Source organism: Mycteria americana, chromosome 3 (assembly GCF_035582795.1).
Source record: "Mycteria americana isolate JAX WOST 10 ecotype Jacksonville Zoo and Gardens chromosome 3, USCA_MyAme_1.0, whole genome shotgun sequence".
Classification (NCBI taxonomy): Eukaryota; Metazoa; Chordata; class Aves; order Ciconiiformes; family Ciconiidae; genus Mycteria; species Mycteria americana.
The window spans coordinates 76,550,275-76,569,010 of NC_134367.1; the positions used below are offsets into that span (position 1 = coordinate 76,550,275).

Consider the following 18,736-nt stretch of genomic DNA (forward strand, 5'->3'; position numbering starts at 1 on the left):
AGTGCCTCACAAACACGTTAACCGTACCATATGCCATCCAACTCACCACTTTGCCCATTGGAGTGGATAGTTGTTTTTTCCATGCAAAGATCTAACCTAGGAAGGTAAGATGATTGCACAGCACAGCACAAAGCTCTTCCTGGGTGGTGAGAGTGGGGGGAGTCAGCCCCAAGAAGAAGCAACTGCCCCAGGTTGCATCCAGCTGCTGGCAGCACCGGCACAGTCTAGCTTGGCCTCTTCTTACCCAAAGCAGTGGCTGGGTTTGGTTGCTGCTTTCTTATTGCTGGAGCAGCAACAGAAAGGGGAGCAGATGCCAGTGATGGGTACAGGGACAGGCCTGATTTGGGATAAAGTTTCTTGCACAGGGACGACCTTGTACACAGAGATGGGTCAGCTGCTTGCATGTACGGAGGAGAAAAGCAGGTGTCTGAACAAAAAGGAAGCCACTTTCATGAGTTGGAGCACGTCTCAAAAGAGAGGGGTGAAGTAGGAACCTTAGAGCCGCTGCCACATGGAACATGGTTGACTCACTCAGCAGAACACAGACACGCTGACAGACAGTAATAATTGGTTGACCTGGCTGTTGCTTTGCAATAACTAGTTATGCTCAGGCAGTAATGATATTTATTTAAGTTTCTTATGAATTATTACAATTTTAAAACCATATTTGGAATGCTGTTTCTGACACAGGGACTGCTTTCCAGAAAAGCTAGCCTGCATCCAGATTCAGTGGGCAACCATTGCATTCTTGATCCAAGAAACAAAACTAGGAATTCGGACAAAAACAGGCTTTGACGGCTGCGTACAGTCCAGTCCCCAAGAGGTGACTCCATATTGGACAAATCTGTCCTTATCTTGGCAGACCAGAGGTCCTCCAACTTCAGCCTAGGGAGGAGAAGAGAGAATAAGGTGACTCCCTTAGTGATGGAGATGCTAGACATGCAAACAGCAAAATACTGGCAGGAATAATATTGTGGTAACTCTGAAGGCCTCAAAATATGACTGAGGTAAGGGGTGTAGAGAGAGGGAGAGTGTTTTATTAGACCTGCTGGAGTAAAAAACTGGGGGGGGGGGGGAAGTTGTTTCCAAGCATCCAGGCCATTCCTCTGGTCTGAAGAAGAGACCACCAATCATGGATGAGGGAACATCCCCAGATCACTGTGAAGCCAATTACACAAAAAAGGGAAGTTCCTCAGTTTTCCACATCCTCTGACCTACTTGATCCTGGACAAAGTAAATATAATTGTTGTAATGCTGTTTCTTAAAATCCAGGCATGGCAGGTGATGAATACCTATTTCCAGTGATTTGTGTGCCTATCAATGAATGCACTGTCCACACTCTTAGTGGAAACTCTCATTATTTGCACTGGCAGTCTTGAACACCTGCTTAGACAGACCAGCATTTGCTTTCGGACTCTGTCACCAAGTAGCTACCAGTTTTGTATTGAAAAGCTCCCAACACAATACCCTCCATTAAGAAAACCACATTTTAAAAGTCTTTTCATATACTTGTGAAAATTAGAAAACTGGAAGCACCTCAAGCTTTATTTAATCAAAGGATTACATAAAGATGTGGTACAACTCCAGGCTGCACCAGAAACAGTCACTAGTTTCCCCTCTGTCTCTAGGAACAAAAGGAAGTCCAGCCAGTATATCACAGGCTTTATTTCAGGTGGGATGGGATATTCACAACACTAGGCTACTATGAGTAGGATATGTCAGCATGCAGTTCTGAAAGGAAGGGAAAAATTACCCTACGCAATTTCCTTGCTATTCTGGTTGACTGTGAGTGAAGAAAAAATGCTATGTATACCTCAGTTCTTATGCTTCATGCAGAAGCCTTGAATTGCTGAAGCTATTTCTGAGCCTTGAAAGTACAGATTGTCATTTGACATGCTGACACTCAAAGCTAGATTATTCTTACCTTGCAGTTATCTATGCTTCCAAAAGTAAATCCACCACAAAACTCATGATTTTTGACACTTCCATTCAGAAATTCAGGGCGATTACATATTCTATTTGGAAGCACGGGGAATTCAACATCTTTTAATCTGTTGTTTGTATCGGTACCTTTATGAACAACCAAGAAAATATAACAGTTATAAATGGTAGCCTGGGCATTGTGCTCCAGTGAAACCTCAGTAATAAAAGGACTGGGATCCATCCCCAGCTCTACTATAGTCTCTGAGCTCCTTGAAGGACCTTATTAAAACTTTCAGCTTTTTTGTGCTTGGATCATACATACCCTCAACAAGCAGAGGTTATTCTTCTTTGCAAAGTGTTACAAAATAAATAAAAACAGATACTTAGTATTATGAGCCATTGTGTCAGTTTGTAGGCTTTCATTATGGTGCAGTAGCAACCATAATTTCAAGGGGAAAAAATGTTAGCCTGGATTTACTTTACGTTATTTGAACTCTTTCAAGCCTAAAGATAGTGTTTTCTAGATAAGGAGAATTTTCCTGAAGCCAAGGTTGAATTTTCCCAAAACAGTTTATTTAGATGTGGGGTTCTGGCTCTGCTCCCCCTCCCCTGCTGATTTCTTGAACTAGTTGCATGGCATGGCAGGACCCTCTTTCCCACTGCCTAAATGCAACAGTGGCCTGTTCATTTCTCCTTCCTAATGCACTTCCAGAAGAAATCTCGCCTGTACCATTTTTTTTTGTGGCCGTGATCACTAGAACATAGGAAGCAGCTGCCACCGTGTGGCAAGCTGAACAAAAAAGAAAAAAAAGCAAGGCAAGAAAGGGAAAAAAGATGAGAGGAAAGCCAGTAAATACTGTCTATGCTGGAGAAAAGTGTTTCTTGATAATGCTGATGAGTTACAGTAATAGTAGAGTCATTATTCTTAAGCATTATTTTCATAGCATCAATTTTGTAGCTAAATGACACAAGGGGAAAAAGGTACTGCAATCTATGTGGAAGGTTTTTATGGTGAAACTCAGAGACAGGGACATGTTCTATTTTTTTTTTTTTTTAATTCTGTGGATGTGCACACATAGAAGAATCCTTTGGCTTCATTTTACAGGTGAAGTATTAATAAGGTGCTGTCTGGCAAATGGGGTGGGAAGAGCATCCCTTACGTGTAGCTCTGCAAGGCCAAAAGTGTGTACATGGGAGCCGGGACTGAATGAGGGCAGATGCCAGCATCACTTCTGGAAGCCACAGGGACAAGGAATTGCCTCCTGCTGAAGCAAACGTGGGTCAAAGACGGCTGGGTATTCTCAAACCTCAGCACAGGTGGAGTGAGAGGTGGGCAGCAGGAGACCACATAGGTCAGTTTTTAATGCTAGACTGTGAACAAAATTCAGGTAAGGGTTTTACTGACATTAAAAAACCTTCAGCTTGAACTCATTTTGCCCATGCCCCAAAGGCGGCTGGATCTGAGCAAGTTCTGACTCAAAAGCTTCACGGTTCCTGGGATGCCATCTTATCTCAGGGGGGAAAAGTGAGGGGGGAAGAATCAAGGTCTGAGAGAAAGAAATAAAAAGAATAATGTTGCCTGGTGACCTCTGACTTAGTTAAATCTTAAGTAAAATGTGTTTTTTAGGTCCCATGAGTGCACTTTTTTTGGGATAGGATTTGAAAACCTGCCTAAATTTTCAACCACATTGAATAGGCTTTACCTCTTGTTTTTCCCCAGGCAGTTAGAAAACATGCTGTGTTTCTTTCTACCATCAGACTGGTTTCAGGCAAACAAACTGGTTTTACACGGTTGGTAATTGTTACAGGACTGGAAAACAAACAAAGAATAATTAAAAGATCCTTAGAAAAATTACCATCAGCTTGTTCAGTCTTCATACTCAGAAGGCTCTGCATGGAAATGGCGTGGGGAAGGGTGGAGAAGCCTTAAAACTGTATAGATAGTTGTAAGATGGTGCCTAGTCACTTAGTGAAAAAAGACGTTACTTACAGGAACTGAAAGTCTCTGGGATGTGTTTGTGGGCACAGTCACAGTGCGAGTGTTTGTAGCATAGTGCTGGAGTGCTGATCTCTGGTTACCCCTGCGGTGTGTATAGGAACATGCACAAGCCCAAGCCCAGCCCCTAGCAACCCCTGCAGGTGGTGTGAGCCCGACTTCTCTCAGGTCCTCCCTGCCTCAGAGGTCGTGGACATTTTCAAGGACTTCACAGGAGGACAGAAGGATGGATGAATGAGTAAATAAGCAGACACAGCTGAAGTTGCAGAAAATTCCTTTCTCTTCTCGTTACGTGGGTGATACAACTGTGGGCATCATGCAGTATCTTGCACATTACTAAGTCTAGCACCTCAATAAAGTAAATACCAAAATAAAACTCTTCGTCATCACAACATTGTGCCTGGAGGCTTCAGCACTGGAATAAAGTTCAACGTGGAGTGGACAGGGCCCTGGGAAGCAGTTCTGCAGAAGATGAAAACGTTGCATAGGGAAGTCTTTGCTTTGGACTGTCTTATTGACTTCCAGATGCAGATGTGAAAAGATGAGGTGGCTTCTGGAAGGTATGTCGTCCTAGGAGTCAGCCAAGCGCAAACAGTTTTGGTATAGTGAAAGTATGTCTGAACAAGCTGTTAAATGAGATCTACCACTGTCAGGAACCTACCCTGTGAACATTAGTTCTGATTGTGAAAGAGAGTAAAAGGACCTGAATGAACTCTAGATGTTCGGTCAGGGTAAAATTAATACATCTGATAATAAGCTGGTATTAATTACTATTATTATTAATAATATCTGATTATAATATCTTTTCAGGCCCAGAATGATTTTCAAAGTATGTGATGTGATAGCTAGTGAGATCTTCAATGTCCAATTAAAGGGAACTAAAAAATCCCCCTGTTCCTAATCAGGCCATTCCAAGGCCATAAGCCCCAAGAAGATTCAAGAGAATGAGAGACCAAAGGGAACTGACTCTGATCCATCTTAAAATAAAGATCTCTTCAACACAAAAATCTGACCAAAACATGAATGCAGCAGTCCAGGAGTGTAGGAGATGCTAACCAGCTCCTGTACTGAAGCTACAGTTGTGCCAATGCCATCACCATCATTTTGAACTCTATCCTCCAGCCCTCTGAAGTCCAAGATGGTGATCTCAAACCTCCACTCTCACATGGTTCCATGAAATAAATCTGGTGTCAGTTCTTTTCCCTATAAGAATGGAAATCAGTTCTGCAGCTTCCAAAACTAGTTTATTCACTTCTCAATAAAGTCCATTTTTATTAAAAGAATTCCTGAAAATTGATAGACAAGAAGAGTTTAAAGTGAGAAAGCTCGGATTGGTGGGGGGGTTCTCTTGGTTTCCAGGTTTCTCCAGGTTTCTAGTGCTGTTCCTCTAGGACCTTTATCTTCAAGATTGTATTTAGCACCTCAGGTCTAATTCCACTAGTCGTATTCCTAATTCCACTAGGCCCTCACAGCAACTCTGGCTCCTGTCTGGTCTGCTGGTGTTACAGTAGCCAGGCAAACATTTTTGAACTACTGCAACAGAGCATTGCAGCTTCTGCTTCCCCAACATCAAGAAGTTAACTTTGTTTCTACCTATGCTCCTATTCTGCACCAAGGAAATTCTACATCCGTCCTAAGATGAGACAGCACCTAAAAAAACTCTTGACACACAAGGAACTGGCCTTCGAACAGGATTGAAATGAACACAAGGTAGACACTGGCACCTTCTCAGAGGCCTCTGATGTCTGGGTAGGTAAATGAACAGGAGAACAGGTAGCAAGACCTCAGAAGATATACCAGAATATGGATGACATGACATTGAAATGGAAGTATAAAGTCTCAGACAGCCACACATCTGTTCAGGAGCATGGCACATAATTCACCTGGGACCAGACTTCTACTGAAACCAGTGGTCCTCCTCAATAGATCAGCCCTCCTTTGGGATGATTATGGTCAAGATCTTCACAGACCTGCATCAGTTCTCTGACAAGTCTTGTCTATTGCCACAAAATGCAGGTATAGGAGTAGCAACCAGTCTTCTCACATATTTTCTTGGGTGATCTGTTTTATGAACAGACAGTGAAGATTTGGAAATAATAAGGTCCACAAAGAAAGCTGAAGACAAATGTAAAGAAGGAATTTAATGAAGTTGAAAACAAGCAAAGTTGATCTAAGCCAGAAACTGAGGGATATGATGTCCATATCTGCTATTTATGGCATCACACATGCAGAATGTGCTCAGATGGTAAGTGCTGCTGATGCAAAACTGACTACAGTGCTATAGCACGCATGTATCTACAGTGCAAATGTGCATAGACCACCCAATGAAAGAAGAATTGAATGACATAGTTACAAGCACTAGCAAGAGTAAAACTGGTGGAGCATGAGTTCCTTCTACTCACCTGAAATGAGTGGGATTTTGACTAATCAAACACCAGATAACCTGAGTTGAAATTGAAGTGAAATTGTTCTAAGTTCATCAAAGCTGTATGGTGAATTTTTAAAAAGAAATGTCCTCTCAGGTCAAACATGAGCTTTTCATGATCTTTAATCCATGTGTGGTGAGTGTAAGAACAAGAGGGAAACCAATGATTAAATAGAAAAGTTTCAGGAGCATTCCAGAAGGGAACAAATAACCTTGAAATAACTGCACACATTTTGGAGCAGACTGCTCACGCATCTAAGCAAGACACAAAAGAGGGCTTCAGACAATTACAGTTATGTACGGGATTTTTCATTATATCACAAGCAGGATCTGGTTTTACTAAGTTGTTGGCCAAGCCTGCAGCTTATGAAGCACGGATGTGGCCTCACCTGGAGCACTGCCAGGGAAACTGGACCCTTCTACTTTCTCCATGCAGAAGCTGTGGTGCCTCCTGGCCAAAACTTCAGTTGGAGCTCACAACCCTCAGGGCAGAGCAGGAAAAACCTCCAAGCAGATCCACAAGACACACTCCTGCTTTGGTTTGCCTCCACCCTCCCTGCTTCAGTGGAGTTGCCACCTAGTGGGTGGCAATCCCTCCCATCTTAACTGGTCCTTGCCCTTCCTAAACTGTGTAAGAACCTCACATGGCTTCTGCCAGTGGGGGTATTCAGCAGGAGAGATTCTCCTGCTGAATGGTTTACCCTTGAACAGATGCCTATGCTAATACTCGAAGGGACTCTCACATTCTCTTATACCATCCCACAAACTCCTCTGAGAGCTAACTCCAGCCTAAGCTAACTTGTGACTCCAGAGTAAAGGTGTTAGGGGTGGAAAACTTGGACTGAAATGGTACCTGTTCAACTTCAGCAAAGCAATATCTGCTCCACTTGGTTCCTTTAATACTTTCTGAACACTTTGGATTTGCAGGGATGGCTCTGCTGCATTGAGATTTTGTATCCCAAGAAACACCCTGTAGGAAGAAGGCTCTGTTGACCTGGAAGAAATGACAGCGGCAAGGTTATACATCCATACATGTAATCAGGAATGTCACTTTCACAAAATTTAGTGATTTCCCTGGAGAATTCAATTAACAGGATGGTCAGGCTGCTGCTTCTGACCATAGATGCCTGCATTTATTCTTGGGGCAGAGGAAAATGTGGGGTTTTTTTAAACAGTTTGATGTTTATGATCATGGAGAAATCCCATGGGCTGTAAATAATGTAGCACCTTCTTGCAGTGTTCACAACTTCTAAAGCCGTAAGGGTCAGCTGCTGCCACCGTTTTTCCAAGTGCAATTACCACCAGCACATCATTAGCACCCTTTTCGGCATGCTTTGGGGTGGAGGAGAGGGCAGACAACAGAAGTAACCTCTGTTGTGCTCTGCTGCTGTTTGATGGAGACAGCAGCAGAAGATAAAAATCAGCTTGTTGGCAAGAAAGACAGGAAATAAGTAGTAAAGAAAGTGCCTTATTGGGTACATCTTGCTCCTCTGTTGATTTTCTCATACAGATTTAGGAAATGCCTGTCACTCGTTCTAGCGGATACTCACTCGTGCAAGCACTGAGCTGCAGTAAGGACCCACTGTGGATGTATCAGAGTGCCAGCACAATGGTGCACGTTGGTACTAGAACAGAGAAGACAATGACATTCATTTAAGACTGCATAGTCAATTCTCCACCACCTATGCTGTGCACAATGGGAAATATTAACAAACTAGCAACATGCCCCTTATTCAAACCTTTTACCGGTCATAGTTTGTCTTTTGCCAATGGCAAGAGAAATCAAATGCAGATTTTCAAAGAACAAGCTTTATTTGCTCCAGAACATGAGAGACATGAAAATAAATTTGACACCTAGGTGAAATTTTTGTAACAGGGCACTCTTACTTTCAGGAATTTAATAAAAATAATTACATTCCCTAACAATGTCACTTGTGATGTAATGGGTTTGTCCTGATTAGCAATTATAAAAAGATACATCCTTCTGATTTGTGGGGTTGCTTTGGACTAGTTCTTTAAATAAACCTTACTATGGACTTTTAACTTTTCTTGGGATAATATTTATTACGGTGCTTGTCAACAACTCTATAGAAATTTTCATTACCCTTTCTGTAAGCACTTCTTCATCTCCTGTTCAGCCAGTCTCACTGTGACTGTGGAAATGCTATGCATAATCATTTTTTTATACTGAGAGCTGACGGTCTTCCTATGGCGTCTAACACAACCAGGGTGGTCACAGCATCAATTTACTTTTGAACCAGATTGGATGCTGAGTGAAAAGGAATTATCAAAATCCATTCATACACATTGCAGGTTGGTGGCTATATTCCTGGGCTTAAATTTCCCACTGCAGAATGCAATTAACTGTCATTATCCTCAGTGGGAATTATTCCTTCCCCATTTCAGTAAATAAAGTTCTACTTAATGTCTGCAGTTCAAGTTTGCCCTCTAGAGATTCAGGAGAAAGTGGGGAGTTTTGGACTAATGACCAAGAAGCAGCTATCTGTGGACATTATGATTTGAAAAAAAAAGTTTATTTTACATGCTAAGGCATTTTATATAGAAATCAAGGCCAGTCTCCAGAAGCATATGCATTGTTTCCTGTCAGTCTCTTTCTCACACCTATTATTCCCTGTGAAACCCTGGTGCTCATGGATGGTGATACAGTCTGGAATGCCAGTACCTCATCCTGAGACTGATGTGCCAAGGCCAAGACCCTGGAGATGCATCACACATGCTATATTGCTCACAGGCTCGCTCACTCCTCGCTGGGACGTTTCCACAGTCATGCTCAGAAGAAGCTACAGAATAAAAAAAGTTACAATGGAGAATTTTAAAGCAGTCCTGTAATGCCATCCACAGTGCGATCAGATGAAAAGAGAAAGGCATAAGACATATTTTTATCTTCCTTAGGCTCTTTACATTGGTTAATAGATTGGTTATAATTGGTTAATAATACATTGGTTAACTCTTTACATTGGTTAATAGAAACTAAGGGTAAAGAAACAACCAGAACCTTTAGACTCCGTTATATTATCACTACCTTGAGCATTTAAACATGGGGCTAATATATCACATTGGACATGACAAAATATTAATTTACCTGGAAAAAATGGTTAACTATGTCAAGTATTTGGATGTAGTCAGATAACATAAGTAAAACTACAATGAGCCCAACCCCCAAAAGAAAATCCGTAGGGAAGCTGAAGGGAAAAGAGAGCTAAAGAAAGTGGAAGAGTTTATTGCCCAAACAATAATAACAATTTCTAAACTCTTTAAAACATTACAGTCTACACCTTGGTTGAGTTCAAACCAATCCCTAGATTATAAATAAAATTGAGTCACTGTCCCCTTATCATAAAATATTCCAATTTTGCCCTCACACTGCTCACTCTATTTTCTTTTTAATCCAAATCTCTCTGAACTTTTTAAAATGGATTGAGTTTAGGTGCTCAGTAAGGACCCAAGTAACTCTTTCCAGAGCTGCATATGGTGCTATGGATGTTAAATTTGTTAGTTTCAGTATGAGACAATTAATAAAGTAATCAAACACAAGAGACTGTAAGGTTCCCCTACACCTTAATTTAAAAATCTAGTATTCAAAGGCTGTTTTGAAAAGAGATCAGATTTCAAAGTGAAGCTCCACCACAGCAGTTTCAGGGAGCAGGTTTTTATAGCTCCAGTATGTGTTGTTTGTATACCATTCCTTTTTCTTTTTGCTTGCACAGCTCTTAGGTCTGGTTGACAAAATTAATGTGTACAGTCATAACGCATTGCTGCTTAGAGGAACACCTTAGATGGCCAGCATGAAGAATATCACATACTCCTGTAGGAGTGACCACTCTTCACTATTTTGTATTGCTACATTGTCCAACAGAGCAGGGATCTGGCCTCTAATGTTACTGTAGTAAAAATAATACATGAGATGAAGAAGAAATAGACTTTCCATATCCCTGCCAGATATATTAAAAAAAAAAATCTGTCAAAAAGCAGGCAAGGAAGGGAAGAGCAAAGCAAACAAGACGACTGCCAGGTGTGCCAAGCAGCGCTCCCAGTACATTACAGCTGTTATTGATGCCCACTGCCAGGGCACCACAGAAGGTAAAATCTCTTTTGCTGCTGAATTTTTCAGCAAACACTACATCTGCTCAGTGTACTGATTGCTATCCCAAAATAGAAAGAAAGAATTAAGGAAATCTGCGTAAAATATCCAGGACCAAATTCATTCCCTACCCCAAAAGAAAGGCAAAATATCTAGGGACAGATTATTTTAACATCCAGATCAGAATAAAAATTAAGTCAGCAGAGGATGAAAAGAGTTTCAAAGGATGTCGTCTCTGGTGCTCCCAACTAACAGGAAAAGTGTATGAGCAGGTTCTCAAGGCATTAGTCCTGCCACAGAGCGCACGGAAAGCCTAGCATGAACATCAAGGAAATCCTCTCCTGTGTTTGAGGAGCCCAGGGAAGGAATACCTCTCTTCACAGCTTCACTGGATATTTCAAATTCAGCTAGCAACTCTGAGTTCTTAGCTTCACTGATGATAAAGAGCACACAGATTGTTATCTATGAAATCTTACTGATGACTTTTGGCAGTAGGTTATCTCAACTTTGGCTGACTGTTATAGGTGCCTGATTGTGTCAAACTTCCATACAGAGCTAAATTCAAATCTAAAGCTACTGCCTGCTGCAGTATTTTATGGTTGGATTGAAAACATTTTGTAGCTATCATAACAAGTTGTAGAAAGGGAGGACAGAAAAGTCTTTAAGGATAATTACAGCAGCGTGGGATTTCACAGTACTCCCATTTTTTTTCTGGGTCTGTTGTGAAGCACCAAACACCATTTACATCTCCATCAGGATTCCTGCAATACTGTAATAATTACAAAAACAGAGAAGGAAGACTCCAAATGTTAGCCACAGAATGAAGAAGTGCATGTTTTTAAAAAAGTGTTAAACTAAAACTTTGAATTATTTCCCCCAACTACTTTTCCACTGGATGTTAAATGCTTTCTGTTTCCTCTGATCACAAAATTCTTCTTTCCTGTATCTCAAAACCATCAAGTGAAATTAGAAAAATATGGTAAAATCGCTATTATTTTCTTCATCCACCAAGAGTCACCCTAGCTCTAGTGTTTTTTAAGGCCTTATGAGAAGTAAAGTTTGACATAGGATGACTAAGTGCTTTGCACTATAACATTTACTGTTGGCCTAATCCTTCTTCCCCTAAAGTCAGTGAGTGCAAGTTAGGTCAGCACTCACCATTTGCCAGAAGCCTGCTTAGTTTGTGACAAACAGCAAAATGCATCACCTTGGGTTTGCAGAAATCAGGGAAGCACTGTATTATTTCTTTTGCACTGCTTGCCTGTCAGCATCAAACCCATGGTGTACCTCTGTGCTTGAAGTACCAATATCCTAGGCAGTGTAAAATGCATCCTTCCCTCTTCAATGCTATTATAGGTCTGGGCTACCAATGTGATGACTTCCAGATACGCTTAACTTGGTCTATAAAAACTGAACATGAAGTGAGGGGTCATGGAGAACAGAGACAATGTTCAATGACACCAATGGCATTAACAGCTCTTTACATTTTTATCCAGGCCTGCTCTTGGATGAGTCACAGGAGTGAAATATTTGTGGCTATGAGGTTTCTGAGAACTCCACTCTTGACAAGTCCTGCCCCTTCCAGTTTTTGCTACTGTGCCACGATAGTCTTTACCATTACCATTAATGCAGTCTGTGAAAAAAGAGGAAAAGGAAATTATTGTTAGCTGCCGAATCTGTATGCGATGGTGGTAAGCAGAAACAGGGCAGAGTAAGTACCTCTAGGACTTGCACACTCTCTAGTCTTTATAGCAGAAAGAAAGACAAAAATGTACCCTGTGATGTGATCTCTTAGTTTGTCAAGATGGATGTCTTCCTGGAGGTACAGAGTAACTGAATTGGAAGAAATTCCAAGGAACTTCAGGCTAAACATTTTCTGTAACATTTTGCAAATATCTGAAAAGACTCCAAGATTTTTGCCAAGTTGGTATCAGTAAGCACCTTCCATGAGAGAAGTGTATTTCAGAGTTAGCGGCCCATTACACTGGGAGAGCAATTGTTGCTTCCGAGGACATTGCTTCAGGTACTTTCTTCTGTTACCCGTGAATAAGAGTACACAGCTCCATTTTAGGTATGTAACTTTTATTACATACCTGCCACCTTCCTTTGCAAAGTCAATAATCTGTAGAAAGCTCTACTGTACATTCAGAAAAGTCACACCACTTTGGCCAACGTGGACTACTAATTAAGGAAGAAATGAAGCAGGATAGAACAAAAACCTGTTTCTCTTGGTGCATGCATTTTTCAAAACATGGTTGCTTGTGAACAATACAGCAAGCTAAGGTCAACCTCCTGAAAACATAAAGCACAGCACCAGCAAAATTCCTATAACAACAATGTTCACTGTGATCATATTTCAATAGCACACAGCCACAGAAACACTGGAAATTTTGTCTATTTTCCTCTTGTTCCCCTAAATGAAAAAGACATCCTACAGAACGCACTGTAAAATGATACAGACTACAGGTTATTAACTGACTAAAGAGTATTTGCTGCAAAATTCAACAGTACAGAACTGAAAGCTGGAGGAGGGATGTGATTGTTATGTTGTAGCACTAGTCAAGAATAATTTTGATAGATTACTATTTCCTTTACCCAAAGACTCTACAGGAGGTGACACTTATAGCCAGCTGTTACCAGATGTGGTAGGTGTAGTCAGGCCAACATTTTGTGCCGTCGTTGCAGGAGGGTCATTTGGTGCCGGCTCTTGTGTGTGATTATCACACCTCTTGAGATTGCAGTACTCCCATCTCATGCTGGGGTCAGTGGTGAAACACCATGGACTGTTATCACCATCTGGGTTTCTACAGTAGTTGTCCCTCAAATCCCTGCAAAAATAAGTACAATAGTCACGCTGCATAAGATCAAAAGTAATCGTAGGAATATCTTGCCAAAAAGATGTGGATCTGTACTATGTAGAGATAAATACATTTATTAATTTTTTACTTCTTGCTAGATATCCTATTACCAACAAACACATTTATGGCTGTGATACAAGTGGAGAGTTACATTTCAAACGTACGTCAGAGTCATAAATATATTTATGCATAAGGAAACATAATTCAACTACTGGCTTAAATTCTGGCTGTAATATGTCAATGTGCTGAGTAGCTAAATAAATGCCCAATATGCCAATAATTTAATTTCTAAGTACATATGTATAAGCATACACAATTGTGTGAATGTGTGAATTAGTAATAAATATGCAGGAAGATCCATACTGTTGGTAGGCAATTATGCTTTACCAAAATTTTTATTTTTCGATGTCAAAGGGTTCTTTCTCATATTCAGAAGAACGGCAAATAAATACTTATGCAAATGATCCCCCCCAACCCCCAGAAAACCAATGCTGCTGAATTCAGTGGGAGCACTCCCATGCCTGTGCTTGCTGGGGCACGAGGAAGTAGAATTCCTGTCTTCAATAATTTGCAGAGTTGCAGTATTTCCCCATACTGAATCACAGCACAGTCACAGTGTGATAATATAAAAACTGATATAAAACTAATATAAAAAAGTGAAATAAAAAAACCTGAAATGCTTTTTTTCAAATATGCCAGAACACATTAGTTCCACATTTTCACAGCTTGATTTCAATTTTTTTAAATGTTTGTGAAAAACAGCATCCCCTCTGAGGATGTTCCAGTTTCAATACATCAGTTTTTTGATGCCAAAATATGACTGAAAATGTCAAAAAAAATCGATTTAGGGTGGCATCATAAAAAAGGCAAAAAAATAGGAAAGTATCCACCTTCCTGCTTGTACCTGTAATCCACCAAGCAATGATAGATTTCCTAGCAATTGTCATCTTGTTGCTTTTGTACCCTTATTAACAAGTGGCACATTAGTAATTATGATTAGCTCTCTAAGTCATCACTGGTCCAGTTTTGTTAGTCTTAAAAAGACAAATCAAGGGGAAAAATTCAGTGTATGCAATTCTGGGTGCCTGATTCCAACTACAAAGAACATTTAAATGGTAGTTCTAATCATAATACATCTGACGGTGTGTTTTGCAGCATAAATGCTGTGTTCTCACCAGATGAAATAAGTAGAAAGGCCACCACAAAGGTCTCAAATTCATAAACAAAATGCATATTTCAGCAGATGCCCAGACTCCAGACACAAGTCTCCCGGTGCTGGTTACAGAAGCTCAGATTTAAGAGTCAAGGGACACAGCTGTATTTTACTCAGAATTTAAATAACAAGAAAACACAGTTTTTAAAAATGACACTAACAGAAAATGTTTCCAAGTCTCAGAAAAATTCACTTTTATAGATATATTCCCTGGCAGGCTTTTAAAGCATAGATGTGCAAAGATAATACAATCAGCAAGGGTCATTGTCAGATAAAGCAAGAAAAGTTGAGACAAACATACGCGTTTGGGAATCTGTCTGGGGTTTTTTCATGCCTGTGTGGGAACATGGAGTTCCAGGCCTGGCATTTCTTTCCCGATGCAGTGATGGAAGTCGTGCCACGGTAACTCTGGCCTTTGCCTTGGTAGCACTCCTCTGACAGGTGAACCTGCACAGGCACATCTGCAGCGAACGACAGAAACTGTTCTGTTGCGTCACGATTTTATCTTCTTACTGAGTAGGCACAAGAAAGCATCAAACACATAGGACAACAAAAACGAATGACTCGTTTATACAGACAGCGTCCAGCGAGAGCATCATGGCCAGCAGGAAAAGCAGAAGGGCATTTCCAAAGATATTTAGAAAACTTTCACAGATTACCCTCATACATCAGACGCTATTCAGTGGAAGGTTCGTCCCTCAGTTTCGTTTGGTATATGTGAACATGTTTGAATTAAAGATCAGAAAGTTCCCATGAAAAATCCTCAAAGATTAGATGCTAGTGATTTTGCCCCTGATATATTTCTAAAATGAAAATTATGTTAAACTTTAATCTCTCTATTATCCTTTTGATTGCACTAAGACTTTCTTGATATTTTTTGTGCTTACATGAATGGATGTTTCAGGTGAGATTTTTATTACTTTGGAAGATCCTGCCCTCTCTTTCATGGCTACTTTCAAAAAATGTGACTTCCTTTTATTTAGCACTTTTTTATCCCTTTAAACTTACTTTTTGTTTTTCAATTAACTTGCTAAGAATGCCCTACATTTGGGAAAAAAAAGAAATATAAAAAAATAAACCTCTTTCATCACACAATTCTTCTGTTGCGTCAGCTGGTGATTTACCTCCTTCACTGCACTTCCTTAACCATTGAAAGTCCAATATTTGGCAGGTTTGGTAACATGCCAAGCAGAAAAGCTGCATTAACAACAGTGACAAGGCGACTGAAAAAAGATTTGACACATTTACAATGAGAAACAATAAGTCTCTCACTGCTTTAAAGTCCTTCTCTCAAGTATGCTCCACTACTCATACCAGCAATCCCTTGTTCTGTCCCATCACAGTGCGGAATTGCACAATATTCCCACCGAATGCTGCTGTTGATGGTGTAGCACCAAGGCCTCTTCTCTCCATCAGGGTTTCTACAGTAGTTTTCCTCTAAGCCCCTGAAACAGAAACACTGGCTTTAAACTACTCATAGAAATCAAGAAGAGTTGTGTGCAAGAGTGTTAACAACTACTGCCCGCAGAACTCAACTCAGTGGTTACATTTATTCTTTTTGGAGATTACCTCATGCACCACTATCTTGGGACTAATCAACAGCCTTCTAATTTACAGTCTAAATGCTGATGATATATGAAGAACTTTTCCAATGCTTACACTTTCTGCTCTTGTTTTTGAGGCCAAGGTACAGCAGTAAAAGCTGACTTCAAAACACAAGCCGTTGGTGTACCTGACTGTTACTGTAAGAACCAGGCGAGGCTGGATATCACAGACTGATCCTGGAAGCAGGTGCGTATGAGTACCGGTGCACGTTGCTTTCTGCCCTGTGATAATGGACAGGGTCTCATATGCCCAGGAAAACTTGCAGGATCCATTTCACAACCCACAGGATCAAAATACAGAGCTAAAAACCTGGTCAGTCCCAGCGACCCTTGCCCGTTGATAATGCTCCGCAAACCCAGCTCCTCCGACCTTGGAGCATGAGGATGTATTGGAGCACCTTGGACCCTGGAGCATGAGGATGTATTGGAGTATCTTGAACCTTGGAGCATCACTCTTCAGAAGAATAACGCATTGAAAGTGTGCCAAAACACAGCCAGGGGATTTTTAACATAAAAGTAGTAAATAATTATAACTCTGCAGTGGGATGTGGAGGAGACAGGTGAGACAAGTACATGAGAATAAAGCGGCTGGTAAAAAAAGGAATGCTGAAAAAAATTAAGAGCAAGACCTGAACAGAAGTAATGAGAGCTGACAAAAGGTGAGAAAACAGCTTATCAACATAGCTGCAGAAAACCTGTGCTACTTTTGCCTCTGCATCTGGATCTACAAGGAATAACTAAGTTCTTTCATCTTTGTTAAAATGACGAGGCTCAGCATACTTGCAGGGATATCTGTCAGGAATCCAGCCATGTTTGTGAGGAAACTGCGTGTTCCAGTGTTGGCAGGCATTTCCTGATTCGGTGATGGCTATCCTACCTCGATAGTCTTCTCCTTTCCCTGAAAGACACTGGGAGCCCAGGCCAGAGACTGGTGGGTGTGGAGCTGTAACAGGATTTAAAGAAAAAGAAAAAGGAAAGAAAATAAAAGAAAAAACACAGCTAGACAGTGCTTTCAAATATATTAAAACCCCCTCTGTTTTCTGTAATGTCGAACATGCATTTTTTTCTTTCAGCAGAGGTGACATCGGTTGAAAGCCATGGCAAAACCAAAGTGTACATTTTCACAAGCAGTCGGGCTGCCAGACAGATGTCTTGTGTCTGCCCTTTTACAGCAGCCAGTAAATAACTTTGCTGGGTCGAGCTAGACTTTGTGCCTGCAGTCCCCTGAGAGCAGAGCTAGAAAGGCAGTAAGTAGTCCTGTACAGTCTGGTGAAAACAAGTGGGATGAAGGTAGCACATTAATATAATACACATGGGTAGGGTGGAAGGGCAGAAAGGATAAGGATAAGGGTCAAGAAGAAATTGTGAGAGAAAGCAAAACAGCCTTCAGAGCTGGAGTGAATTGGGAAAGCGGGGCAGAAGGAGAAGTGAAAGAAAGTGAATTGGTCTGGCATGTGGGGAACAACAAAGAAGGTAAGAGTAATGATCAGAGGCACAGAACCTCCAGAGGGCAGACAGAAGATGAATCTACAGTGCATACCTATTATATATACTTTGTATATGGAATTTCCCAAGGAGACAAGTATGACTCTAAAGGTTGGTCTGTTCCTTAAACTTTCTTTAAGTTTTAAGCACAAAATGGAGATGCTATGGTAACTTTGACAATTTACTTTATCATACAGTAGTCTATAAATAGTCATTCTTCCATCTGCAGTTGAGTGTGCTGAGGTGAACTACATCTAGTAAACACATGCTGCTGCTTAGAGCACTGGCAAGTGCAGATGCATAAGAAAGCAAGCTCTAGAGATAAAAACACAAAAAATTTTCTCAAAGTGCAGTCCAGTTCTACAAATGGCAATACTGATCTCATTACTCAGTGCTTTGGAAATGTCCAGATTTAGTGTGCTCAGCTTAATGGGTTAAGCTAGCTCACTGATAAGTCTTTCTCCTGAGGCCTGAACTTGTTTCTCAGGATTCGTCCCTTGAAGTGCTGGCTGTGCTGGCCAGACCCAGGTAAAATATCAGAGTATGGCCACGTGGTGGTTTGGTCTGGGTGTTTTCCATGAGTTAGCAGGTCAGCTGAAAACTACCACCTGATTTAACCTGAATGTCCTGCCTCTCAGGTAAATTGAAAAGTAAGGTGGTTGAAGACAAATTAGGGTTTCTATAACACCTCTGGCTTTATTGCACTTTGTGACATGTGCATCCTCATTGACCTTACATGATTTTATGTAACAGAAATTTAGTGAGTGATTCTGCTTATTAATGTGCACTTTCCCTGGTTCACAAGGATTTCCTCAGGTTACTCAGAACTGTGATTTCTTGTCTTTCCCCTCCCTGCATCATTTTAATGAGAAGAGCTACCCTATGGAGTGATCTCAGGAAATCGGACTCACTGCAACGAGCAATGTTGCAATATTCCCAGCGTTTAGTAGGGCTGGTAGTGAAACACCAGGGCCGAAGTTCACCATCAGGATTACGGCAATAATTCATCTTCAGGTCCTTCTCTGGAAAGCTGCACATTGAAAATGAAAGAGAAGGTTGTGAGTCAGCTATGGCCGTCTGTAGCAATTAGGCTGTCTGCAGGCCGGGTCTCCCAGGCACTGCGGGAATGA

At 41.0% G+C, this 18,736-nt stretch overlaps 1 protein-coding gene across 1 annotated transcript in view; it reads right to left on the minus strand.

Moving 5' to 3' along the window:
- Window positions 1–726: 726 nt before the first annotated feature.
- The window catches only part of LOC142407746 (plasminogen-like), a 29,591-nt gene continuing 11,581 nt past the window's right edge, over window positions 727–18,736 (minus strand). Inside the window, exons 7-19 of the mRNA XM_075497371.1 lie at window positions 18,518–18,636; window positions 16,902–17,064; window positions 15,832–15,962; window positions 14,819–14,978; window positions 13,084–13,274; window positions 11,931–12,079; window positions 11,122–11,215; window positions 9,028–9,145; window positions 7,895–7,969; window positions 7,198–7,338; window positions 3,627–3,733; window positions 1,925–2,070; window positions 727–885 (exon numbers count right to left, since the gene is read on the minus strand). Of these exons, the coding sequence (XP_075353486.1) occupies window positions 727–885; window positions 1,925–2,070; window positions 3,627–3,733; window positions 7,198–7,338; window positions 7,895–7,969; window positions 9,028–9,145; window positions 11,122–11,215; window positions 11,931–12,079; window positions 13,084–13,274; window positions 14,819–14,978; window positions 15,832–15,962; window positions 16,902–17,064; window positions 18,518–18,636 (1,753 nt within the window). The remainder of the gene's footprint in view (window positions 886–1,924; window positions 2,071–3,626; window positions 3,734–7,197; window positions 7,339–7,894; window positions 7,970–9,027; window positions 9,146–11,121; window positions 11,216–11,930; window positions 12,080–13,083; window positions 13,275–14,818; window positions 14,979–15,831; window positions 15,963–16,901; window positions 17,065–18,517; window positions 18,637–18,736) is intronic.